Source organism: Pseudorca crassidens, chromosome X (assembly GCF_039906515.1).
Source record: "Pseudorca crassidens isolate mPseCra1 chromosome X, mPseCra1.hap1, whole genome shotgun sequence".
Lineage (NCBI taxonomy): Eukaryota > Metazoa > Chordata > Mammalia > Artiodactyla > Delphinidae > Pseudorca > Pseudorca crassidens.
In genome coordinates, this window is record NC_090317.1 from 133,986,522 (window position 1) to 134,013,710 (window position 27,189).

The 27,189-nt window shown below is 49.9% G+C and overlaps 1 protein-coding gene across 1 annotated transcript; it reads left to right on the forward strand.

The window, feature by feature from the left end:
* Window positions 1–501: 501 nt before the first annotated feature.
* On the forward strand, window positions 502–26,784 carry LOC137216738 (cytokine receptor-like factor 2). Its single transcript, XM_067722765.1, has 8 exons — window positions 502–568; window positions 15,415–15,517; window positions 17,579–17,742; window positions 18,664–18,797; window positions 20,713–20,875; window positions 21,655–21,760; window positions 24,064–24,148; window positions 26,431–26,784. The coding sequence occupies exons 1-8, from the start codon at window positions 502–504 to the stop codon at window positions 26,695–26,697; spliced, it is 1,089 nt and encodes a 362-aa protein (XP_067578866.1). The 3' UTR covers window positions 26,698–26,784.
* The last annotated feature ends 405 nt before the right edge of the window (window positions 26,785–27,189 follow it).

The window sequence follows — 27,189 nt, forward strand, 5'->3', positions numbered from 1 at the left end:
AGAAGCCTCAGATTCTCTTTCGAATGCAGTAACGATTCTTCCCGGGGGTGCCCTGTGATGCAACCCAGAAGAGAAATCGTTGGCCGTTCCGTTTTCGGGTTTCCAACCCCAGCCAGACACCACGCCGCAAGGGGCTGGTACGTGACAACCTGAGTGCCCAGAGGGAAGCTCTCGCCCAAATCTGGAGCCCGGGAGAGGCCACCGGGCCCAACCAAGGAGGCCTCCTTTCATTTGCATTTTTTCTTCCACACCAGGCACTACCTCACCTGCAGGGGGGCTGCAGAACAGGCTCGGTAACAGTTTTGGGTTTTTTGTTTTTTTAATTTAAATAGGAGAATAGCATGCTTATCTCCCGGGCTTATCTCCATTGTTGCTGCAGTTTCGGAAACTCCCTCCCAGCCCCCTGGGTTGTGTGGAGCTGCTGTTCCTGGAAAAGCAGGTAACCCGTGGGCAGAGGTCAGATGCACGAGAGATTGCGGGGTGACGGGGGAGGGGTTCACAATGGAGAGAGCGCCCCGCACCCCTCAAGAGTGCGAAGGTCTGAGAGGCGCGGTGACGGCCTCGGCAGGTGCGCGGCTGTGTCGGGGGGTCTGCGTGGCCCTTCGCTCTGTGCCCTCCGGCTGCGCCCCGCCCCCAGCTCACACACCCGCGGCCTCTTTTTATCACTGGGCTGTGATAAGGTGTTTGTTGTTGGCTTCCTCTTGTGTTTCTTGTTTTTGAATCTTGTCGCGGGAGAAGGAACAAAGATAAATTTTCAGCCTTCTTGCACTTTCGATCCTGCGTCTGCTGGGCACAGGCAGCTTTAGGGTTACCCGATTTCTGACGATGCCCGGGCTCACTCCAGAGACCACCCCCCATCACCTCAGATATCCATCCCTAACCCCAGAGACCCTCAGGCTCACCCCACATTTCTATCAGTCACCCCAGGGGTTCCCCCATTCACCCCAAATTTCCATCCCTTATCCACAGTCCCTGAGGCTTGCTGACAACTTCCAGGATGGGAGAGATGGAGCTTTTCTACGGGGAGAGGGCTGTGTGTCAGCAACTCAGCGTTAGTCTCTGCTTGAAAAATCTCGGTCTAGAGCCTGGGGTAGGGATGCTGCTGACACCCACTGTGGGTGGAAAATAAAACTATTCTCCACAAGGTGCTGAGGTCTAAGCGGAATTGAGAGACCACCACTCACTTTGCCCTCAATCCTTCTTTCCCTCCATCCCCTAAACCTTTTAAGACCTCCCTTTTCCAGGGGACCAGCAGAGCAGGGATCGAGGGGTCCCGGGACCAGAAGTGTCAGCATCCCACGGGGCAGGTTAAAAACGCAGAGCCTCAGGTCCCAGCCAGGTCCACTGCTCGGAACCTGCATCTTCCCCAGACCTCCTCTCCGCGTGATTCAGACGCACCTCACTGTTCGAGAATCTCTGCTTATCCCAAATTAGCTTTGGCATCTCCTGAATTCTGTATTTCCGGCCCAGCTTCTTTGCAGTTTCTCTTTCTGTGAAACCAAAGCGGAGGGTAGATTCCTGTGTCCTAGACGTGGCTGCAGAGACGCACTCTGCTGCTTCATGATCCCCGGTGGTGGAGTATTAACCGCTTACTGTGTTCCCCGAGAGGGCTGCTCTGTGGGATTTCAAGGTCCTTCCTGGGGGACAGTGAAACGCTTCTGAGATGTGGACAAAGCATTGACAGAGAATGTCAGGGACTGCTTTGTCTGCTCACTAAAAAAGAAAAATAGTAACCGGAGGAGGCAAAGCCAGAAAAATCCACGTCTCCCTTTGCCAGACACACATATTGGGTTCTTTGGATGAACACAGCTAAGCCGTGTACACACCCTTAATTGCGTTTTCCACCCGGGGTGCTTCCATGTAAATGAAATGGACGAGAGAGCTGGCAGCCCAAGTACCCGAAGCCACAGGGATGCGGGTACCAGGGCTGCAGGCGTTTTGGGTGAGGGGGCAGAAATACATCAGCAGCAAGTTCAGTGGGATTGCCCCCATTTTCCACCTGCCGTCCTATCTGAGGCACAATCTGCCTCAGATTGTGCAACGTGCAAAGGTCACGTTTTCTCCCCCAGTCTCGGGGCATCATTGCACGCCCCCCCCCGCCCCCCCGTTAAGGGATCAAGGGAGCACTTGATCCCAAGGTAATTTCTGCAGCCTTTCTAGGCGCTTGACTCTGGTTAATAACCGCGGCGTTTCATGGTTCATACCTGCTTAGATGCACCTGGGTCGTGGGCTCCAAGGAGCTCGAAGGAGCTTGCAGCTGCCGGGCCCTGCAAACTGTCCCAGGACCAAGCTGGGGAGGGCTGTGTGTGTGTGTTGGGGGGGGGGGCGGGTAGTAGGAACACAGCCTCCCAACTTTTCCAAACCAGGAGAGCAAAAGTTTGTAGGGCCGCCCCGAGATTCCAGAAAGCCCTTTCTGAGCCCGTCGATTAAGTTCTCCGTGTGCTTCCAAAGGTTACAAAAGCGGATTTCACTAAGTCAGCCTCGGGGGGCGATCCCCCGGAGGGCTGTTTCTTGGGGTAAGATAGCCATTTTCAGGGTAAAGAATTTCGGTGTCAGGAGGCCGACACTCAGTTTACAGTTATTGCATCTTCGGCTGTAATTTCAATCACTTCTATACACGAACGTTGAAATGTACTCCGAAGTGTGTCTCCTGATCTTTTGGAGGAAGGGCTTACGGTTTTATTTTTTTTCGTGCCCACTTATAATGCTGATAAAGTAGGCGAGAAGGCAAAGGGCCAAGACGTCTCTGTGGCCACTAGGAACCTGCCTAATGCTGACAGAGGAATATCATGGGTGTTGGCTGCCGCGTCAGGGAGAAGGAAGGACCCGCATAAGGACCAAAACAACAGCGGAGGCAAGATGTGATCTCCTGGGAAAAGGAATGCCCATTTTCAGGCATTTCAGGGCATCAAACTGCTCGCTTGCCAGGGGCAGGTCCAAGCAGTGAACATGCGACAGGAAAGCAGACGTGAATTTGGAACAGAGCAAGGGAGCACAAGCAGGGGCTCATTTCGAAACGCTGACCGATTCCCAAATATCCCGGCGTCCGGGAATGAGGTCTGAAACGCTGAGGGACAGGCTGCTGGGTACGGCTCTATTGCATCTTTCCACGGACAGGCTTTGGGCTCGCTGCTCTGCATTTTCACACATGCTCCTGGCACGTGTGCCCTGACACAGAGATGCGTGTGCCCTGACACAGACATGCGTGGCCACCATTGACCCCTGGCCCCTCCCATCATGGGCCAGTGAGTCAGGACCCTGGGTGGTAGGGATATTCATAGACGACACACCACTGGGCTGGCTCTTGACCACAGAGTTAGACACGGCTGTGACTGGAGAGTAGTCCACACATCCCACACACGCCCACAAAGGCATCCCCGCCCAGCTCCCTGTGGCCAATCCCGAAAGACATTTGCCGCAAAAGGGAAGCAGGAGCCACGAAAAGTGGGAGTGGAACGATACCGTGGCTGAATGTGGCTTAATGTCACACAAAGCTCAGTGCCAAATAAGGGGCAATTGTGCCTCAGGCGTGACCTATAAAGTCACTTTTCCGCTGTGTTACAAACGTCAGAGACTTCAGGGTTGCCGGCTTTTCCTACTGTTGGCCCTTCCTTCCAACGTTGGGTCCTTCCTCTAAAAGAAAACTCTTTTTATATTTCAGAGGCAGAACGTATACTTGTAAAAATTTATTTTTAATTGTGATAAAAACACACAACATCAAATTTCCCATCTTAACCATTTTTACATGCACAGTTCAGGGGCACCAAGTACATTCACCTTGTGTGACCATCCCCACCGTCCGTCTCCAGAACTTGTTCATCTTCCCAAACTGAGAATCTGTCCCCATGAAACACTCGATCCCCATCACCCTCCCCCAGCTCCTGGACCCACCATCTACTTTCTCTTTTTAAATTTATTTATTTATGTTTGGCTGCGTTGGGTCTTCGTTGCTGCGCGTGGGCTTTCTCTAGCTGCGGCGAGCGGGGGCTACTCTTCCTTGCGGTGCGCGGGCTTCTCACTGCGGTGGCTTCTCTTGTTGCAGAGCATGGACTCTAGGTGTGTGGGCTTCAGTAGTTGTGGTGCACGGGCTCTAGAGCACAGGCTCAGTAGTTGTGGCGCATGGGGGCTTAGTTGCTGGGATCTTCCCGGATGATTTTAACCTGAAGACAGTTGAAATTCGACAGATGCAGGGGAAAAAAAACACCTCTTCTTGGAGCTTCCCTGTCTGAACAAAAGTAGCAGTTTCTGAGAAATAGGGCTCCACAAATTTCCCTTCAGGGAGGATCTGCTCCCAGAAGGGAAAAGGTAATAAAATCCACCCCCAGCCCCTTCTCCAGGGGAGTTTATGGCCAGGAAGGAGGTGGAAAGAGCACTCATATCTGTGCACACAAACATTATCCCACATTTTCTGATCTCCTGTTCGTTCACCTGAAAACCCACTTATCTTTTCAAAAGACGTTTGTTTTCCCCTAAGTGTCCTTTCTCCACCTCCCCATAACCTGCTAAGTTAGGTACATAAACCCCAAATTCTAACCATCCCTTTGAGTTACTGATCATTGCGTTTCTCCCCCGTGTATGCACGCTGCACGTGTAACTTCTGCTTTCTTCTTCCCTCTTCGCCGATCTTCTGTCAGTTTAATTTGCAGGGGCCTAGGGAAAGAACCTAAGAGGATAGAGAAAAAAGATTTTTTTTTTTCTCCCTTCCCCTACAGTTTCACCTTCCCCCACTTGGATGTTTCCATCCCTGTAAGAGTCAATCCTCTTTCTTAGCCCAGAATCCTATAGAACCCTGTGCTCCGCCAGCGCCTGCCCCTCCTGTCCCCCTCCCTGTGATGGATTTATTCCCTTTCCCGTATTTCTGTTCAGCCACGTGAATGACCTCTGTGGAGGGTCACCCACCATCTTGAACCTGAGGGCTCATTGCCAGGACCTCAGGCTACCGAAGCGTCTAGGAGCTCATGAGAGAATGAGGCTCGTTTAACCTGGAAACCAAGGTAGCGTTGGCCATCCTCAGTTATCTGAACGGGGCGCACACAGAGATGGGTTTTCTGTGTGGTCAGAGGACAGGCTGGGTCGGGGGAGCAGGTGGACTTCCTGTGCATTGCAGCCGTTCGGACACGAGATGGAATGTTCTGTCCATAACAAGCTTGCTGCCCCTACCAGACTTAGGGTGACATCTGTATGAGTTTCCTGGTACAACTGTAACAAACACCACAGATGGCAAGCAGGTTGGGGGGGATTGGCGGGGGGGGGGGGGGGGCTTACTGTCTGACAGTTCTGGACGCCGGAAGTGCCAAATCAAAGTGTCAGCAGGGTGGGTTCCTTTTGAGGGCCATGAGGGTAAATCTTTTCAACGTCCTCTCTGCTAATTCTAGGAGCCTCGGGGGTTTCTTGGCTTGTAGATGGCCATCTTCTCCCTGTGTCTTTACATGCTCCTCCCTTTGTATGTTTGTTGGCATGCCCAAGGTCCCGTTTTAGCAGGACACAAGTCATATTGGATTAGGGCCTACTCAAAATTTCATCTTAACTTGACCATCTGCAAAGACCCTATTTCCAAATAAGGTCATAGGCATAGGTTCTGGGGGTTAGAGCTTCAATATGTATTTAGGGGGAAATTCAATCCACAATAACATCTTTCAGGGACCTTGAGAACCCAGACTGGATGATTCTTCCATGATTCTACCCACCCATCTGTCCATTCATCATTCACCCTTCCAGCCAGCCAGCCATCCATCCATTCATCCACCCATATGTTCCTCCATTTGTCCCTCTGTCAGCTTTCAGGATTATACACTTTCTGCGTGTCAGACACAGGGTGGACACCATATGCACCCGGGATGTGTAGACACAGACCAACAGAATCCTACTAAGCCCATCATCATTGCATGACTATGCCAACACGTTACATTTAATTAGGCCTCCACTTAGCTAGTGTTGAACTCGTAATTTCATTTATGAGACTTTATCACATCACACATAAAGACCTTTTCCTTAGCCGAATTGTATTTCCTCGTTCTAGGAGAAGTCCAGGAGAACTGCTCTGGTTCCCCCATTTTTGCCCATGTCATTGGTCACTTCCTCCACCCCTTCCTGGTATTTCTGTGCAAAGCCAGGCTGGGTTTGGGGATAGGTGGGATGGAGCAGGGCAAGACAGGAGGCTGGGATGGGCTACAAAAACGTCAGCTCTTCCAAGACTCACTTGTTTATGAAGGGAACGTTACTCAGCAGAGGCAGGCCCTTGTACTCAACGTTGTAACTCTCTGGCCAAGAACACACCATGCAATTAAGAAGTGAGTTTTCTTTGGCTTGTGATATAAGTAAGCATTGTGCACTGGTCCATGCTCTACACCGATGGTGTCTGCTGGCCCGTCCTCAGACAGAGCTGTTAACGTAACCACATGCGGACAAGGCATCCTTCTCCCAGATCCAGATGCGTAGGCCCCCTGAGTTCCACTCACGCCCCCTCCGAAGCCAATCCCTCCGTTTCCAAGGTTCTGGATCAGTACAGCTGCCCATCTTCAAATCTCTCCTCAAACAAATGAAATAGCAAAGAGCTTCCCACATGGTTCTGTGCTGTAAAAATGCCGCTGTGCTACGTTCATCGCTCCCAGGCCTCTGCTGTCTGCTGAGCGGGGAAACCCTTCCGTCATGCAATAGTTCTCAATACACAGTAAACCCCGACACGCTTTCACTGAGATTAAAGATTGCTTTCGCTGAGAGCAAAGCACGCAGCTCACGGCTTTCAGCTGCCCCCCCCCCCCAACCCGTGCCTTTTCGACATTACATCCAGCAGCGCCGGGCAGATTCAGGAACAGACCAGTGCCGGAGTAGAGGTGAGAGGTCGTGTCACGCTGCACATTCTGACACGATTCGGTGTGGCAGAAGCTGGACATTTAAGGCTGGTGGAACCAACACTGTGGTTCATTATCATTGCTGCGAACCCATCATATCTTGACTTCATGTAAGAAAGAGCTGTCTTTTATGGAAATCACGTGGAACCTGATCAGACAGAGATCGCTATTGCGGAGAAATCTGGATGGGTGTGAATTCTTTCCAGCTCCTCCCAAGGGGGTTCGTTGTCGCTTGAGTCTGGGCTGGCCCGTGGCTTGCTTTGGCCAATCAAAGACAGCGGAAGTGACCGGACCTTGTGGAACGTTCCATGCAGTCAAGTCTTCCGGTCAGGGAAGGGACCGGTCAGGCTGTCAGCTACTACTCAGTCCAGAGGCCAGGTGTGTGAGCAAAGCTTCTAGAACATTCCCACTCAATCAGTCCTCCCGCTGACGATGGATCCAGCCGACACTGAAGCTTCTGAGCATCTGAGTCCCAACCAGTCTGTGAATCGGGAGACACGACAAGCTGCTGTCCATGGGTGCCTCTGAGCTTTGGGGTGTTTGGGGCTACAGCCACAGGTCACCCAAATCGTTCCCACACGCAGGGGGAGTGGGCAGAACAGAAGAAAGCACAGGAACACTGACGTTTCCAGCTCCATTCACACCCACGTCTTATAACCTCCCTCCTCTTTGCTTTTCTCGCTGCTGACTCACCCTGCACCTCTGATACGGAGAAGAGCGCACGGCACAGTACCCGTTTGTGGCTTTGAGCGCAGAGGGCGGACAGTGGGAAGGAGACGGCGTGCGGTTTGATGTGTCATCTCCACGAGACATGGCCGTGGCCTCCGAGATTCACGTGCAGTTTGTTTCCATTCTGGAATCCAGAAGGGAGGGGACGGCTCGCCTGCCCATTTTCTCCCCCCGCCCCGCCCCGCCCCGCCCCGCCCAGGTTTATGCGCCCGCGAAGGGCAGGACCAGAGAACGCAAAACCTTCCCGCGCAGTTCACCGAGGTAGCACAACCCCGGCCATCATGCTTTTCCCACCGGGTCACCCTTCTCGGAGCGGTCCAGCGTCTCAGAGCCGTAAAACATGGGGGGACAGCCTGTCACAGTTTTCCAGGGAGTGCGAGAGAGCACCGCGGCTTCCGAGCCTCTCTTTGTGCCTCTTGGGTCCTCCCGAAGGGCAAACACTCTTTCACGTCATTGACCCGGGGAGCTGTGAGAACCCATCTTCGGGGACCACTCATCTCTGTTCCCATAAAATCCTAATCTCACAGGATCCCCATCCCTACTGCAGAAGCACCACGGTGAGGCTTGGCTTTCTTCTCCGACCTCAAAGTGGCCTCCCAGGCCTTTTCTCCCCGTGTGGTCTGCCTGAGTATTTCCTTTTGTAGGTAAAATTTCTGAAATGAACAGTTCCTTCAGGGCAAGGTCTGCTCTGGAAAAGAGCTAGAAGCTCTAGCTGCCCTGGATGGCGGGAAGGAGGGAGCAGTGGGGGGAGATGAAGGGATAAGGGGCCCCCCCACCAAAGGGAAGCTGGGGGATGCCTGGAGCCCTTTGGCTGTCCTGGCTGGGGGCGGGGGGATGGGGGGAGGGGAGCTCCTGGCACCTGGTGGGTGGAGACCAGGGAAGCTGCTCCGCCCCCCACAGGGCCCAGGATGCCCCACATCAGAGCGTCGCCCAGCCCCGATGTCAGGAGTGCTGAGGCTGAGAAGCCCTGAGCTAGCATGAGAGGCTTTCTATCAATTATCTATCATCTATCATCTATCTATCTATCTATCATCTACCTACCATCTATCTCACTATCATCTATCTACTTATCTATCATCAATCTGTCATCAAGGTACATGAGTATATATGCATGTCTGTGTCTGTCAATCTATCATCTATCACACTAAGGTGTCCACGTCGTAATCCCTGGGTAGTAGACAGACTAATGTCCCCAAAGATGTCCACGTCCTAATTCCTGGCAACTGCAAATATGTCACCTGACAGGACAAAAGACCTTTTGCAGGGCTTCCCTGGTGGCACGGTGGTTGAGAGTCCGCCTGCCGATGCAGGGGACACGGGTTCGTGCCCCGGTCCGGAAGGATCCCACATGCCGCGGAGTGGCTGGGCCCGTGAGCCATGGCCGCTGAGCCTGCGCGTCCGGAGCCTGTGCTCCGCGACGGGAGAGGCCACAACAGTGAGAGGCCCGCGTACCGCAAAAAAAAAAAAAAAAAAAGACCTTTGGCTGATGTGATTAAGAATCTGGAGATGGGGACTTCCCCGGTGGTCCAGTGGTTAAGACTCTGTGCTTTCACTGCAGGGGGCCTGGGTTCGATCCCTGGTCAGGGAACTAAGATCCTGCAAGCCGCCACGGCACGGCCAAAAAAAAGAATCTGGAAATGGAAAGAGTGTCCTGAGTTATCCAGGTGGGCACAAGGGCCCTTACTTGCAAGAAGGAAGCAGAAGGTTCAGAGTCAGAGAAGCAGAGGTTGGTGTCACGTGGGGACATGAGCTGAGGAAGGTGGGTGCCTCTAGAAGCTGGAAAGGCAAGAAGACGGATTCTCCCCGGAGCCTCCGGAAGGAGCCAGCCCTGCCCACACCTGGATTTCAGCCCAGGGACAGCAGTGTTGGACCTCTGACCTCCAGAAGGATGCCCACGGTGGAAGCACCCCTGATCTGGCGCCAGGAAGACCCGAGTCTCAGCCTGCCCTGCAATACGCCACTGGAAGTCAATTGGCCGCTGTCTGCTTCTGGGAAACTGAGTTCTTAACTCTACAATGGAGCAATTGGTGTTTACTCTGCCCATCTCCCGCTGCCCACAGATTCTGTCAGTGCATATCTGTGAAGCGGCTTTGTAGTTTTGACATGATTTTACAAGCACAGTTATCACGGTGGGTGTTATGTTGCGTTAGAGTCACCCACTCCCGGGGGCACATTTGGAGGCAGACATGGGGGCCATAAACTGGCCACTGGGGATCAATCCAGGCTTGCTTCTGTGGGAAAAAGCCCACCTACAAATCTCCCTGGTAACATCTGGGAAACGATTCTCCTTGGGATTCTGCACGTCCCCAAACTTTGTCCTTTATGGATACCATGCTGTCCCCTGCTTGCTTGAGGCCATTGGGAGGGGGACCAAGCGTCCCTGCTTCTGGGTGAGCAGCCAGGAAGCCTCAGCAAGACGAGGGCTGCAGGACCGCGCTTGGACCTCGACCTCCAAACGCAGGATTCTCACAACCCAGCAGAGGGTGAGAATCCTGGGTGCAGATCATATCTGATACTGTTTCAAGTGAGATGTATCCGGCGGGGCTGCAAAAGTGCTCGGCGGGGCTGAAAAAATGATCCTGCACTTTTTTTTTTTGACAAGAGTCATCTTTTAAAATAAAGCATGGCTGTTTCCTGTAGTCATTTCCCGAGTTTCTTTTCCACATTTTAAAGACGGGGTGACCTGTGTACGATGAGCTGAGGCGCTGACCTTCTGCTCACTGCTTTCTCCTCCTTCAAGCATGAGGCGTATCCTTCTGCCCTGGGCAGCCTCAGCTCTCTTCCTGCTGGGACATCTGATGGCTTCAGAAGAAACGGAGCTGAGTAAGTCAACGCTGGCGAACGTAGCCATTTGTCTGCCTGAAATGCCCTTTCTTTGAACATCTCAGCTCTCTTCTTTTTATGGTGTCTTTTGCAACTGCAGTGTTTTCTTTGTCAAAGTGACAAGGGCTTACACAGGTTCCTGAGTCTCGGGCAAAGCTCCATTTGCCTGTTGCAAAGGACCCACTCTTTTTTTTTTTAATTATTTTTTAAAATTAATTAATTAATTAATTTATGGCTATGTTGGGTCTTCGTTTCTGTGCGAGGGCTTTCTCTAGTTGTGGCAAGCGGGGGCCACTCTTCATCGCAGTGGGTGAGCCTCTCACTATCGCGGCCTCTCTTGTTGCGGAGCGCAGCCTCAGTAGTTGTGGCTCACGGGCCCAGTTGCTCCGCGGCATGTGGGATCCTCCCAGACCAGGGCTCGAACCCGTGTCCCCTGCATCGGCAGGTGGAATCTCAACCACTGCGCCACCAGGGAAGCCCCAGGACCCACTCTTGACTGAGCTCAGGATTAGGTCTGAAGGGAAAAGAATCAATAGAAGAGCTCTTGTCTGCAGAACTGAGAATCTGGGCTGCTTTGCTGTTCTGTCTGCCTCCAAAGAGGTGAAAGGCTTTTGTCTGAATTAACATTTCCCTTCCCGTGGTGAGATCATGCCGCCACAGTGCCCCCAAGAAAGACAAGAGCCTCCCCGGTCACCCGTTGTCCGCGGGTCACCCTTGAATCCCATCCCACGGCTGGCCGCGCCTTCTGAGAACGATGATCAGCGTCACCTTTGCCCTCTGTCCGCAGAGCCTGGTTCCTGGGGCTTTTCCAGAGAATTGTTTCCAGGCTGCACGATCACCTTACAAGCTTTGTCAAAAGGCAGCAACAGGAGGGGGCGGACGGGAGGTATCTGGTCCCCTCTTGCACTAGACAGCTTCGATTTGCTTTCCAGCTCAAGGGAGGCCCGGATGGGAGCAGGTGGTGGCACGTTCGTGACATGTAGCTTCTGAACCGTCCCCAGGCGTCACCCCGTGCTTGACCGTCCACGTCCGAGCTGGCCTCTCGCCTACCTGGTTTGGAAGGGTCCCTAGGGGCCTTCTTTGCTGCAGCCCTGGGGTTGCAGACTGGGTATCAAGTGGACACAGTGAGGAGGGTGAGAGAGCCTGGATGTGGGGTGTCCCCAGGGCTGGCACCCGCATGATTCCCTAGCCCTGTGTGGCGCCCGGTGCCCTGTCCCCACGTGGCCGAACCGAGGACCCCGTCTGCCAGCGACAGGAGGCAGAGGCAGGGGAGATTTGGCTGCGAGCGGGGCCCCCTGTGCCCACAGATTCCTTGAGACCCATAGCTCCCTTCTGACAGCCCCCCTCTACCGGCCACCACTGCGCACGTGCAGTTTGAGTGAAGAAAGAGCCCTTCAGACCAGTTCTAGACTCTGACCCACTTGAAGCGCATCCGCGGGCAGAAGTAGGGGTTAAGGTCGTGGATGCACAGAGGGTCCCACCCGAGGCGGTTCTCATCCCTCTGTGAAGCCGGGCTCACTCAGAACCTTTGTAGGAACTTCCTGGAAAATGCAGAACTTGCTTGACGAAAGGCCTTTGTGGTTTGCCTGCTTTTCTTTTGCCGAGGTCATCACAGGTGTGTGAACACCTGCGGTCCCACTGGGCACAGTCTTAGAAAAGCCTCGCCCCATCCCACCCGAGGTCCCGGAGCTGCGCAGGGAGGTCCCTCCGGGGCCATTTCCATGCCGTCGATCCATTTTGAACCAACAGATTCAGACTTCACGACTCCATTGGGGATTCAGATCATATTTCCACATAAGGCTACTGTGTTTCTGTTGGGGCTAGTGATAATACGCCCTTGCCCCGAACACGCCTAACCCTCGTGAACGCTTGTGAACCGGCGTCAAAAGAAGCACGAGGAAATCGACACCCAGAGACACCCCCCCACCCCCACCCTTGCCTTGGTGCAGACAACCTTTGTCACCAGGGCTGTCCTGGTACACTTTGCCATTTACACCTTCATCTCTTAAAATTTCCGAATAAGTTCATAATATCCCATAAAATCAGCACACACTTTCTAAGCAACAACGGGTCCTGCTGGCCCTGAGCGCTCTCCGTTCGGGAGCCGACATTCAGGTGGGAACAGTGAAGTCACAGGAATGAGATGGTATCTCTCAGGGGCAATGGTGCCACCAGGATGGTTAACCACCGATGGCCCAGGTTGGCGGTAATTTCTGGAGAGATGGAGGTGTTTCTGATGGTACTGGAGAAACAGAATCAAAACTGGCATTTCTCGCCAACCCAGAATTCTTCTCCACCAAGGTAGAGATAAGAGAGACACGGTTTCATGACTGAACAAGCATTGAACAAGCCTGCGCTCTGATGCACATGCCTTTTGAGAAAGAGGTTGACAGGACACAAACCCTCTTCTAGAGCAAGGTGGACACCAGCCACTGCACCCGCATTCTCAAACGGGAGGACGTCCCGGCACCATTTGTAACCATAATTCTTCCTAAACTCACCTTCCAGGTGGAGGGACCACCTGGGTCAGATCACTGGCTTTCTCCAAGGGAAAAATTAACTCCTGTCTTTATGACTGAAGGTGCTTTTACGACCTGGAGCCAGACTCTTAGCCCCTCACGGAAATGGGGCTCCACACCGTTCATGTTTGCTCTTCAAGGAGTTGGCTCCCTTGAGAAGGTTGTGCCTAGGTCCCAAATCTGGAAAAAGCTCACTAACTTCGAAAAGTCTCTACATATATTTCAGAGGGATGAAGAAAAAACGTACACATTTTATTTATTTATTTTTAATATATTATGAGGGCTTCCCTGGTGGCGCAGTGGTTGAGAGTCCGCCTGCCGATGGAGGGGACACGGGTTCGTGCCCCGGTCCGGCAATATCCCACAGGCCACGGAGCGGCTGGGCCCGTGAGCCATGGCCGCTGAGCCTGCGCGTCCGGAGCCTGTGCTCCGCAACGGGAGAGGCCAGAACAGTGAGAGGTCCGCGTACGGCAAAAAAAAAAAAAAAAAACAAAAAACATATATATATATATATGTATATATATATATATATACATATATATATATATACATAATGAGTTTTGGGACTGCCCTGGTGGCGCAGTTGTTAAGAACCCACCTGCCAGTGCAGGGCACACGGATTTGAGCCCTGGTCCAGGAGGATCCCACATGCTGCGGAGCAACTAAGCCCGTGTGCCACAACTACTGAAGCCTGTGTCCCTAGAGCCCGTGCTCCGCAGCAAGAGAAGTCACCACAGTGAGAAGCCCGTGCACTGGAATCAAGTGTAGCCGCCACTCGCCGCAACTAGAGAAAGCCCGCGTGCAGCTACGATGACCCAACGCAGCCAATAAATAAATAAAACAAATAAATAAATAAATTTATAAAAAATATATATTATGAGTTTTAAAATTGAGATAGAGTTGATTTATAATATTATATATGTTTCAGGTATACAACATAGGGATTCATAATTTTTTAAAAATTATACTCCATGTAGAGTTATTATGAAATATTGGCTATATCCCCTGTGTTATACAATATATCCTTGTAGCTTATTTATTTTCTATGTAATAGTTTGTACCTCTTAATCCTCTACCCCTATCTTGCCACTCGCCCCCTTCCCTCTCCCCACTTTTAACCGCTAGTTTGTTTTTGTATCTGTGAGTCTGCTTCTGTTTTGTTACATTCACTAGTTTGTGTCATATTTTAGATCCCACATTTAAGTGATATCATGTGATATTTGTCTTTCTCTGGCTTACTTCACTCAGTATGATCAGCTCTAGGTCCATCCGTGTTGCTGCCAATGGCATTATGTCCTTCTTTTTTATGGCTGAGTGGTATTCCACTGTACATATGCACCACATCTTCTTTGTCCATTCCTCTGTTGATGGACGTTTAAGTTGCTTCCATGTCTTGGCTATTGCAAGTAGTGCTGCTATGAACATTGGCGTGCATGTGTCTTTTCAAATTAGAGTTTTTGTTTTTTTGCGATAAATGCCCAGGAGTGGAATCACTGGTTTCTATGGCAGCTCTATTTTTATCTTTTAGAGAAACTGCCGTAGTGTTTTCCACAGTGGCTGCACCAATTTGCATCCCTACCAACAGTGTACCAGGGCTCCCTTTTCTCCACACCCTCACCAACATTTATTATTTGTGGTCTTTTTGATGATGGCCATTCTGACAGGTGTGGAGCCTAAGTAGCGTGTAAAGCAAACATTGAAGGACTCACTTGACCTTGAGCTTTTCCTCGACTCGTCATGTGTGGTGTTCTGAGTAAGACAGTGACTTTGGTGGATGGGGGACAGTGTCCAGTTCCTCTCTGTGTGCCCACAAAACATGGTGCCTCTGGACACACAGTCAGCACTCACCGTTTACTCTTCACACTAACCGGTAATCATTACCTCTTGCCAACGAGAGAAGAAAGTCCGCTGTAATCTTGCACTGACTGTTGTCTCTCAAAGTGATTGAGTTTTCTCACCGACCTTCATAGATCCTGCAGTCTTACTGACATAAGTCATGACCGGTTTGTTTGTGAGAATCTTGGTTTTCTCTGTCCCTTTAAAGCACTCTATCATTCTTGTATTATAAGTATGAAACACGTAACAGACTCTGGACACATAGTAAGAATATAAAATATCTTGTTGATAATTACAGATAGATGACATAGGTAACAGATAGATGATGACAAGATAGATGATAGGTAGATAGACGATATAGATGTTAGATACATAAATAGATAGTAGATAAATAATAGCTAGATGATGATGGATAGATACATAGATAGATAATAGAGATAGATAATAGAGGTAGATAGATAGATGGATAGATAGATATAGATATCATGTTGAAATGATAATATTCTGGATATATAGGGTTAAATAAAATATATCATCAAATTTTTTTAAAAAGCACTATATCATTCTTATAACATGAGTGCTGACATCATTTTACAAATTTCAAGCTCTTTCCAGCATCGCCTCGAAGTCTACTCTATGTGTGTCTTTTTACCCAGGAGAAACATTGCAGCTTCAAATCATCAACTTCAATTTCGAAACTGTGAAGGTTACATGGAACGCAAGTGAATACCCCGGGACTAATTTGACATTCCTCCAAAAGTAAGTGCCCTGAGGAAGGGAAAACCATGCCCATGGCTAAAATATTTCCTCTTCTAAGATGTCAACAGCTGGGAGGCCCAGGACGCGAGCGTGTGAAGGATCAGAAGGTGCAAGTGTGCATGTGTGTGCTCTCTAGCTCTCAGGCCTCACCACAGCTGTAGCCACAGCTTCCAGACCTTCTAACGGAGTGATGACTGACTCATGCTCGAAACCACCTAGATTCTTTTTTTTTTAAATAGATATTTGATTATATCTTTTTTCTTTTTTTTAATGAATGAATTAATTTATGTTTGGCTGCGTTGGGTCTTCCTTGCTGCGCACAGGCTTTCTCTAGTTGCGGCGAGCAGGGGCTACTCTTTGTTGCGGTGCGCGGGCTTCTCATTGCGGTGGCTTCTCTTGTTGCAGAGCACGGGCTCTAGGCATGTGGGCTTCAGTAGTTGTGGTTCGCGGGCTCTAGAGCGCAGGCTCAGTAGTTGTGGCGCACGGGCTTAGTTGCTCCGGGGCATGTGGGATCTTCCCAGACCAGGGCTCGAACCCGTGTCCCCTGCATTGGTAGGCAGATTCTTAACCACAAGGGAAGTCCCGCATCCATTTCTTTAATCATAAAGGAGATAATTCTTCGTCTCATCACTGCTTGGGTTTGAGATCTTAAGGATGGAGTATAAGCTGGTCTCACACTCAGTCCTATAGGCTTCTTCTTAATACTGCAGGGAAGCCTCAAAGATATACCCAATCTTGGGACATCCCTATTAAAAATGTCTCCTGGAAGAGATAGTTAGGGAGTTTGGGATTGACATGTACACACTGCTACATTTAAAAAGGATAACCAGGGACTTCCCTGGTGGCGCAGTGGTTAAGAATCCGCCTGCCAATGCAGGGGACACGGGTTTGAGCCCTGGTCCAGGAAGATCCCACATGCCCCGGAGCAACTAAGCCTGTGCGCCACAACTACTGAGCCTGCGCTCTAGAGCCCGCGAGCCACAATTACTGAGCTCGTGAGCCGCAACTACTGAAGCCCACGTGCCTAGAGCCCGTGCTCCACAACAAGAGAAGCCACTGCAATGAGAAGCCCGCACACCGCAACGAAGAGTAGCCACCGCTCGCCGCAACTAGAGAAAAGCCCACGCGCAGCAACAAAGACCCAATGCAGCCAAAAGTAAATAAATAAATTTTATTTTTAAAAAAATGATAACCAACAAGGACCTACTGTATAATACAGGGAAGTCTGCTCAATGTTATGTGGCAGCCTGGATGGGAGGGGAGACTGGATACATGTATATGCGTGGCTGATTCACTTTGCTGTGCACCTGAAGCTATCACAACACTGTTAATCAGCTCTACTCCAATAGAAAATAAAAATGCCTCTTTGAGTCAAGGGCTGGGTTACTCTGCAGGTCAATTACTTTCCTAGGGCGGCCGCAACAAAGTACCCAAAACTGGGCAGCTTAAAACAAGGAAAATTCATCCTCCCCCATCCTGGAGACCAGATGTCTGAGGTCAAGGTGTCCCAGGACCGCGCTCCCTCCTGAGGCTCCAGGGGAGGCTCCTTCCTGCCCCTTCCAGCTTCCGGGGGCTCCAGGCGTCCCTGGGCTTGTGGCTGCATCCCTCCCGTCTCTGCCTCTGTCTTCCCGGGGCTTCTCCTCTGTGTCTGTGTCTCTCGTCTTCTGTCTCTTAGAAGGACCCTGTCATGGGGTGTAGGGCCACCATCATCCAGGAGGACCTCATCTCAGACCCCTCACTTCATCACCTCTGCAAAGATCCTATTTCCTAATGAGGTCCTGTTCCCAGGTTCCGGGGTTAGTATCGATACGTAGGCATGCCATTTGGAGGGCCACAATTCGAGCCCTACAAGATCCATTCAAGGGGGGTAAACATTTGAGAGAGGGGTACTTTTCTGTTTCGACAGGTCTTGCTGTAGTTTTGTAAGGGGAGGGGGTCATTGAAGCGAGTGACGTGGTACCCAATCTGAGTCAGTGACAGAGTCATGGAGCGAAGGAACGGCCCTTAAGTTGTTATTTTTAAGATGCTACATAGCTGAATTTTTCTCCTTTTAAATCACAGGTTAAGCAGCAATGAGGCCTACAGACCGTGCTCCAAGTACACCCTTCAACAAGGTTACACTGCCGGGTGCCTCTTGGAAGTAGAGAAAGATGAAGTTCTATATTTTTCCATCAGGAATGGAACACACCCTCTTCTCAGCAAGAGTCTGTGGATCAGCAGTTACCGTACGTGCTTTAGTACCTTGAGGGCTGACTGTCCATGTTGGGTTAGGATACATCCTACAAAGGTAGTGACACCCTCTCTCCAAAGATTCATGTTTTGGTCTGGATTTCTGTGAGGCAGAGTTTCTTTTTCCCCCCCTGTTTTGAGGGATGGGATGTCACAGGTCCATCTCAGAATCCCATGAGAGCTATGGACCCCCTCCTGAAAACAACCCCTCATAGACATTGTATAAGTCTCCTCGGGCTGCCATAAAAAATGATCAGAAATTGGGTTGCTTAAAGTAAACATTATCTTCCAGTTCTGGACACCAGAAATTCTACAGTCGAGATGTGGGTGGGGTTGGTCCCTTCTGGAAGTTCTGAGGGAGAATCTGTCCAAGCCTCTCCCAATTCTTGGGAGCTGCTCGTAACCTTGGGCGTCCCTGGGCTTGGGGCCGCCTCCTCCCGTCTCTGCATCCGTCTTCATGTGGCTTCTCCTCTGTGTCTGTGTCTCTTCTCTTCTGATAAGGATGCCAGTCATACTGGATTAGGGCTCACGCTACTCCAGGATGACCTCATCTTATCTTAAACAATTACACCTGTAATGATCCTCTTCCCAAAGATTCTGAGGTGCTAGGGTCCAGGACTTCAAAGTGTCTTTTTCTGGTGGGACACAATTCATCCCATAACAGATACAGAAAAGGTTTTCAAGCAATTTCAGAGAGCTCTTTCCACGAGACACCTAAGGGTCCTTGGAGAGCTGGCTAAAAATTCTATTTTTAATGTACTAAAGACAAGGAAACCCCACATCTCATAAGGTATCAGAGGAAGGATTGGAACAGTCAGAGGAAAGTGAATCCAAGCCCAGCTACCACTGTAATTTCAGAGATGTGGAATGTTTATCTTGGCAGAGGCGTTAGTCATTGTGCTATTTCTCCTTCTTAGTGAAACCCAGATCCCTGAGTGATCTGAGCTTCCAGTGGCATCAGGGAGCAGTGACAGTGACTTGCTCTGACCTGTGGTACAAAGGCCTCGTGTATGAAATCCAGCACAAGAGCACCTTTGACGCCGAGTGGCAGGTGAGGGCAGGGACGTCTTCTCGGGCCAGGTGTACGTAAGTATCCCCAAGATGCGAACAGTGGAGAAGCTGGAGAGACACAGAGACAAAGATACTGAGATTGATTTTAAGGACTTGGTCATGTGATTGTGGAGCCCGGTGTATGTGACAGAAGCAGGGGGCACTCATCCAAAAAGGGAGAAGACGGACAAATGGCTGGAATCAGTAGAATAGAATCACTGCTCATCAAAGAAATACACATTAAAATAGAGGGATACTTGGCTTCCCTGGTGGCGCAGTGGTTAAGAATCTGCCTGCCAATGCAGGGAATATGGGATCGAGCCCAGGTCAGGGAAGATCCCACGTGCCATGGAGCAACTAAGCCCGGGAGCCACAACTACTGAGCCCACGTGCCGCATCTACTGAAGCCCACGTGCCTAGAGCCCGTGCTCCGCAACAAGAGAAGCCACCGCAATGAGAAGCCCGCCCACCACAACAAAGAGTAGCCCCCACTCACCGCAACTAGAGGAAGCCCGTGCGTAGCAACGAAGACCCAACACAGCCAAAAATAAATAATATAAATAAATTAAAATTAAAAAAAAAATAGAGGGATACTGGAGTTCTCCTAAATAGCTGATCATAAAATGTGATCATTTTTAATGATGTTGAACACCAGGAAACTTTAAGACCTCCGTCCTTGTTGTGATCAATTAATTCCCTTTGCAGAAATCAATCCTCAGGGAATAATTCAAAATGTGGATGAGGCTGTATACACGAAGACGTCTATCGAAGCATTATCTACAATAAATACATGGACTTAGGGACCACCTATGTGGCATACAGCAGGTGAATAGTCAAACAAATTATGGTGCATTTATAATAAAATATTTAAGAACCATCAAAAGGTATTTTGAAGAATATTTAGTGATAAGAAGCAATGTGTACATTAAATATTGTGTTCAATGAATACCGTACCCCCGGAAGGAGAGAAATGATATCAATTTGTTAATGGTGATTGTATTTTGGAGCTAGGATAAAGACGGGTTTTAAGTGTCTTATTTTGCCTTTGTGTGTGTGTATGTGTGTGTGTGTGTGTGTGTGTGTGTGTGTTTTCTAAAGTCTCAAATGTAAGCATGCATTACTTTTCTTTCTTTTTAAATTAATTAATTAATTTATTTTGGGGCTGTGTTGGGCCTTTGTTGCTGCGTGCGGGGTTTCTCTAGTTGCGGCGAGCGGAGGCTACTCTTTGTTGCGGTGCACGGGCTTCTCATTGCGGTGGCTTCTCTTGTTGCGGAGCATGGGCTCTAGGCGCACGGGTTTCAGTAGTTGTGGCACGTGGGCTCAGTAGTTGTGGCTTGCGGGCTCTAGAGCGCAGGCTCAGTAGCTGTGGCGCACGGGCTTAGTTGCTCCGCGGCATGTGGGATCTTCCCAGACCAGGGCTCGAACCCATGTCCCCTGCATTGGCAGGCGGATTCTTAACCACTGTGCCACCAGGGAAGCCACAGCATACATTACTTTTATATTCATAAAAAAAGTTACTTGGGAAATATAGGCAATATTTTATAATAACTGTAAATGAAGTCTAACCCTTAAAAATTGTGAACCACTATATTGTACACCCGTAACATATAATACTGTACAGCAACTATACTTCTATTTTAAAAAATTACTTTTTTTTTTAAAAGAAAGAACTTAGTAATTCTTCAAAAGCGTCTGTCATCATGTTTGTCATAACGAATTTTTTTTCCTTTTTGGAGGGAGGTGTAGAGGTGCTGCCACATTTGTTTTTGCTGCTGTTTGGAGGATAAATATCTGGGCAGAGAGAGGAAGTGAAACAAGAGAGGGAAATCCTGCAAGAGGGAATCTTGTGTGAATCCCTGGTAGAAGATGAAAAGTCTGGGTCAATCATGGGTCATCGTGTCTGTTTTTCCCTCTAGTCCAAGGAGGCAAAAACCTGCAATGTCACGCTCGACAGTTTGGATGATGAGAAGTGTTATTTCTTTCGGGCCAGAGTGAAAACGCTGGAGTCCAGCTACGGCTCTGACACATACCCAAGTGACTGGTCAGAGGTGATACGCCAGCAGAGGGGCAAGCTAACAGGTAATGTCACACAGCATCGCTGCACAACATGGTCCAGCACCCTACGTTGGGGGGAGGGTGGAATGGGGCACCTGAAAACACGGATGACCCCAAGTCCTGCTCCAGAGGTCACGGTGGAAGAATTCCTCTTCTAGATTCCATCATTATTGGACTAATTTTCATTTTTATTTCATAGCAAGAATAATGTGTCATTTATGAATGTGGTTCCATGGATATAGATACAGATGCATAGAGAGATCTATAGATAAATAGGTGATAGATGGATAGATTGATAGATGATAGATGATGATAGATAGATGACAGATATAAATAGGTGATAGATAGATGACATATATAGATAGATAGACATAGATGGATGATAGGTGATAGATAGCTAGATAGATGGATAGGTAAGTAGACAGATATATATCGTAGATAGATAAGTAGATAGGCAGGTAGGTAAATAGATAGATGATAGATGATAGATAGATAGATGATAGACAGATAGGTAGATAGATGATAGATAGATAGATAGATGATAGGTATGGATAGACCAAAGAAAGCCCTGATATCCTCAAATACCCCTGGCAGTGAGTTAAATATACACTCCCTCCTTCCTGATGTTTGCCTGTCCAGTGTCACCATCTCTCTTTCCAGGACATTTCACACCAAAATCAAGATTTGCTGACCCTGACATTTACAGAGGAAAAAACAATGTGGGTGGCTGGGTTTGGAGTGTGATCTAGTATTATGTTGAAATTATCTTGATAACTTACAGCCCTCATTCTGTTTTGCTTTAGATTTGTGCCAGGAAAAGAGCCTTTTCCCAAATTTTATTTTATTTGCTAGCATGGTCACCTTCCTGATAGCCTCCCTTCTCCTTCTGCCTTTATGGAAACTACGGAGGTAAGGATGACCCTGACAGAATCCTCAGACACATGGGCTTTGGTTCCAATATGTCCCTGAACTGGGGGGGAAAAAAAGAATTGTCTGATATGATTATTTAGCTGAATATCACTTTCTCTATAATACACACTTTGCCAGTGGTATATGACAAGAAAATAGAGAGGGAAATAATGCCAAAGGTGCAGAGATATCTGCAGAATTCATTGACAAATATTCTCTTGGAGACAGTAGGACATAAGAATGCTCATTCCTATGAGAGCGTTACCTTGCTTCAAACACACGCCCCATTGAGCTGTGTCCTCCTGTCATGTTACAATGACAGGTACTTAAAACACTTTTAATTTTTATTGAGATTTATTAAATGAGACAATTTGGTGAGTGAGGTGAGAAGAACTGGACAAGAAGAAAGCTTGTCTGCTTTGTAAATCCATTTACAGATACAGCAAAACAATATTCTTTGAGACCATAGAAAGCATTTCAAAAATATGATATTAAATATTTCTCCCCATTAACCTTCCATGCAATAATTTAACAACTGCTATTTCCATCTTTCTTTAAACGTACTTGTGCCCGGGCCTTTTACTTCTTGATGATGTTTGAAAGCACTGATGCCCAGGGCCGTGGGTGCCATCTTTGTTTCTTAGGATGAGGTTTCCATAGCAACGACTGGAGTGATGCATAGAGAAACGTGGACCGCCATTCTGGACAACTCAGGCTGGGTCTGAGCTAGGCTAAGTTAGACAAGTTCAAGGACGTCCCGTCATGGTTGGATACAGCTTCTCTTGATTCTTGCAAATCGCCCCATTTTTTCTTCAGTCTGCTCTTCTCTCTTTGACCAGCTCAAACAGATGCCTGCAATATGGTTCTCTCCAAGGGAGTAGATGAAGCAATCAGATAAGCGTGTTGACAGGTGACATGTCTGATGTTTTTAATACAAAACTGAAATCATCCCTGAGGGAATCTGAGGGGTACACTTCTTGGAAAAAACTAACACTTGTCCTGTCTTCAAGGAAGTCCCTGTTCACGACGAGTGGTGAAATCAACTGTATTATTTTCCTGGGGTTGCCATAACAAAGCACCCCAGACGGGGGGGGGGGCTCAAACAACAGACGTTTATTTCTCCCAGTACTGGAGGCTTGAATCTGAGGTCCAGGTGCGGGCAGGGCTGGTTCCTCCTGAGGCTTCTCTCTCCTGGGTGTGTAGACGGCCCTCTCCTCTCTGTGTCCTCACACGGTTGTCCCTCTCTGTGCATCTGTGTACTAATCTCCTCTTCTTTTAAGGACACCAGTCACACAGGGTTAGCATCTTATTAGATGAAAACCTCTTAGGTTCTGTAACTGGGGGCCTGCGAATTAAACTGACCAAAGACAGAGTAACGTAAGAAAATGCATGTTTCTTTACTGATGTAATGTTCTTAAGCATGTGGAGATTCGTAGAAAGGAAGTGAACATCTAACAAGGCAGTTAATTCGGGGGCTTCTGTACCATTTTAACAAAAGGTGATAATTTGTGGAGAAGTGGAAAAGGAAGACAAATGAAAAGGGAGTTTGGATGTGGGTAACTAGTGGGAGGGTGACTAAGAAATGTGTGGGGGAAACTACAGGCAGATAAACGTTGTCTGTGTGGAAGCATCTTGGTGCCTCTCAGTGACTCGTCCATTTCCAGGTAAAGGGGGGGGCACCTTTACAAATGGAATTTTTCTTTTTTGTAAAGAGGGAAATTTGTGGTCTGCTTTTAGGTGGGTGGGGGAGGGCAGAGGGCTTCTCCTACCTCTGCTGTTTCTCAAGTGCCTTCACCTCCAAATACACAATATCCCCAAGTGGCATATTTTGGGGTGGTGTATCCTGTTCACATTCATACCCCATGTCTATGACCTCATTTCACCTTAATTACCTCCTAAGAAGTACGACCTCCAGATACGGTCAGATTGAGGGGTTAGGGTTTCAAGTTATGAATTTGGGGAGGTGGGGACACAATTCAGTCCACAGTGTCAACAGAAGTAGTGATTCCTGGGTAATAAGAATTGCTCTTTGGCAGAGACGGGCTCCACGCCCCTAATATCACATTCTTGGTGAGGGCTTCTCGTGGATGCTGGGAGCAGGGTACCTGCGAGGGTAGGAGCGGGGCACATGTTTTGAAATTAGGGTCGCAGTTCCGCCAAGGTGTGCAGCCTCTGGGGTCACAGTCTGCAGCCATCCCGGGCCCCTCATGGCGGGGCGGTGGGTGGGGTCTGTCCGCCTGGACGTCCACAGCCCTGCTCAGGGGCGCCAGCCTGTCTGACCAGACCCTCCATGTCCATTTCAGGGTTAAGAAGGTTCTCATGCCCAGCGTGCCGGATCCCAGATTCACCTTCTCGGGGCTCTTTGAGTCTCACCAAGGTAACTTCCAGGTAAGCGTCATGTCCTTGGGCCTGAGAAACAGGCTTGCTTTGTGCCGTCCTGCTACCCCCCTGTGCACCACGTAAAACCCCGCTTCTATTCCAGCAGCCTCTTTAAATGCCTGGGAGCCCTTTTGCATTTGAAAGCAGCAGCACGTTCTTTTCTCTTTGGGTCAGAGAGAGCAGATCCAAGGGCCTCCGAGGGTGGCTTCTCTTGAAATCAGCCCCGGAGATCAGTGGCCCCCACTACGGGATTTTCCAGCCTAATCACTTTCTGATCTTATCAGGAAGTTGTGTTCTTAATCTGTTCTCTCTGCAGAGCTGACAACAAAACCTACACTTCCTTTTTCAAACTTTATGGTTGTTGTTTCATTCACACGACAAATGCTTAAGGAGTTGGGAGGAATGAGACGGAGGGAATCAGCACCGCGTCCCCAGGAGATTGCCAGCAGTGGACACCCAGGCGTAGACTTTACGGGACCATGGGATCAGAGTTATGCCAGTTCCCTGCGGCTGCCACAAACGGCGGGGTTCAAAACATCACACATTCATCCTCCCCCATCCTGGAGACCAGACATGTGAGGTCCAGGTGTCCCAGGGCCGCGCTCCCTCCAGAGGCTCCAGGGGAGGGTCCTTTCTGCCCCTTCCAGCTTCTGGGGGCTCCAGGCGTCCCTGAGCTTGTGGCCGCCTCCCTCCCGTCTCTGCCTTTGTCTTGGGGCTTCTCCTCTGTGTCTGTGTCTCTCCTCTTCTGTCTCTTAGAAGGACCCTGTCATTGGATGTAGGGCCACCCTCCTCCAGGAGGACCTCGTCTCAGACCCTTCACTTCATCACATCTGCAAGGACCCTATTTCCAAATAAAGTCCCATTCCCAGGTTCTGAGGGTTAGCACTGGGGCATATCTTTATTTTGGAAGGGATGCACTATTTAACCTTCCAGAGGAGCAAGAAGGTGAACTTTAAAACTACTTACAGGTGTAGGAGAGGGAAAGAAATGGAAAGAAAACCCACAAAAACATGCCTCTATCCTGTTAAGTTCTGTCCCTGATACCTGCAAATTAAATGGACCAAAAAAAAAAAAAAGATTAAGAAGAGAAAAGGTTTATTTTGTATGCACATGAAAACAAGTGAAAACAAAGGGTGATAGAGTGTGGAGGAGACACCAAGTAAAAGAAAAGGGGTTGGGGACTTGGGGGTGGCAGGCAAGATATGAGAAGGTGACTAGGAAATGCATGAGAAATAAGGGTTCTTTAGTAAGATTTTATGCGGACTCAAGTTCTCCCAGGTGCTAAGTGTTGTCTCTGGAGTTGGAAGGGTCAGGGTGACCTTTTACAAATGTACATTTCCTTGCCAAAAGGGACAGTTATGCCCTGCTTCTAGGGAGGATAAACGGAGAGCAAAGAATCCTCTCTGCAGCGGTGCATTCTCCATTGCCTGCAGCTGAAAAAGCGGCATATTTAGGGGTGTCCCAGTTCCTTTCAAGGGAGAAGAGAGGGGGTTACAGCAGAGTTTAGGACAGGAAATCTGAAGCTTTTCAATACTTGGGGCTAGAAGAAGGAGATGGGGGAGGCTGGGCCGGGGAAGGGAGATGTTATAGGGAACAGAGGAGTCACCCGGTGGAATACGGTCCCCTGGAGCACCGTATTCCAGATGTGCTCCCAGCCAGCATCAGGAAATCCCAGGGCACCTGTTAGGATTCAGCATCTGGGCCCCCTGGACCTGCTGAGTGACAGTCCTCCTTCTGAAAAGTCACTCCCATCTCAGAGAACATACCTGCGGGGTGGGGGCGCGGGGAGGAATCTGTGTTTCCTGTTTTGGGTTCCGGAAAAGCCCCTCAGGCGGTCCTCATGTGTGAGGAGTGACCACAGGCCAGCCGCTTTGAGGCTGATGACAAAAGGCAGGTCTGGGGCTTCCCTGGTGGCGCAGTGGTTGAGAGTCCGCCTGCCGATGGAGGGGACACGGGTCCGTGCCCCGGTCCGGGAAGATCCCACGTGCCGCGGAGCGGCTGGGCCCGTGAGCCATGGCCGCTGAGCCTGCGCGTCCGGAGCCTGTGCTCCACAACGGCAGAGGCCGCAGCAGTGAGAAGCCCGCGTACCGCAAAAAAAAAAAAAAAAAAAAAAAAAAAAAGGCGGGTCTGAAACCACAAGCTCTATGCCAAGATACTAAACATGAGAGCTTTTTTGTTCTGCTGGGGGTGGCATCACCTCCGGAGGGAGGCTGCCAGGGTCCCGGGGATGCACGGGCCCCGAGGGGAGGGGTTTGCCGCACGGAGCCTGAGTCAGTGTTTCATCCTGGCAGGAGTGGATCAAGGACACGCAGAACGTGGCTCATGTGAATAAGATGGAAGACGGGGAGTGGGAGTCTCTCCCGGAAGAGGCCGTGGTGGTCCAGCTGGCCGAGATGCCCAAGACAGTGGTGACGAGCCCTGTGTACCGGCAGACAGCGGAGGAAGAGGCCACCGGGGAGCCCGGCCAGCTCCCTCGCCAGCCCCCCCAGGGCGGCGAGGTGGTCTCTCTCGGGGATGTTACGTTTGTGATGAGTGACAACTCATACGTGATGTTCTGAGGGGGTGCAAACTCAAAAGCCAACATCAAAATCTACGTTAACATTGTAGGAACCCAGGACAGCATCTCAGGGGCTAAAAACCGCTGTGAAGGGAACTCCCCAGAACCGAGGATGCTGGTGTCTGGGGTCACCCAACATCCCACCCATCTAACCAATGCATCCCATGCATGTCGATATCCAAGGGCTTGAAGGCGGATTCCCTATAGGCGGCAGACCGTTGGTTGGGCTTGTTCTTGCTGTCACCTGGCACATTGTCACGGTTCACTTAAATCGTAAGGAAGGACAGCCCGCGGCCTGAGCCCACCTTCCTTCGCACGTGCCCACCCAGTCCTGCCCTTTCGCCATTACTGCTCGCACCTGAGTGGTTCCTGAGGTCTTTTGCTACGCGGCACCTGTACCCAGCAGGTGAGGCACGGCACCCCCAGGTACAAAAGGGATTCTGCGTTACCAACCACAACCAGCCACCCAGCTCTTGATCCAAAAGGGAAAAAC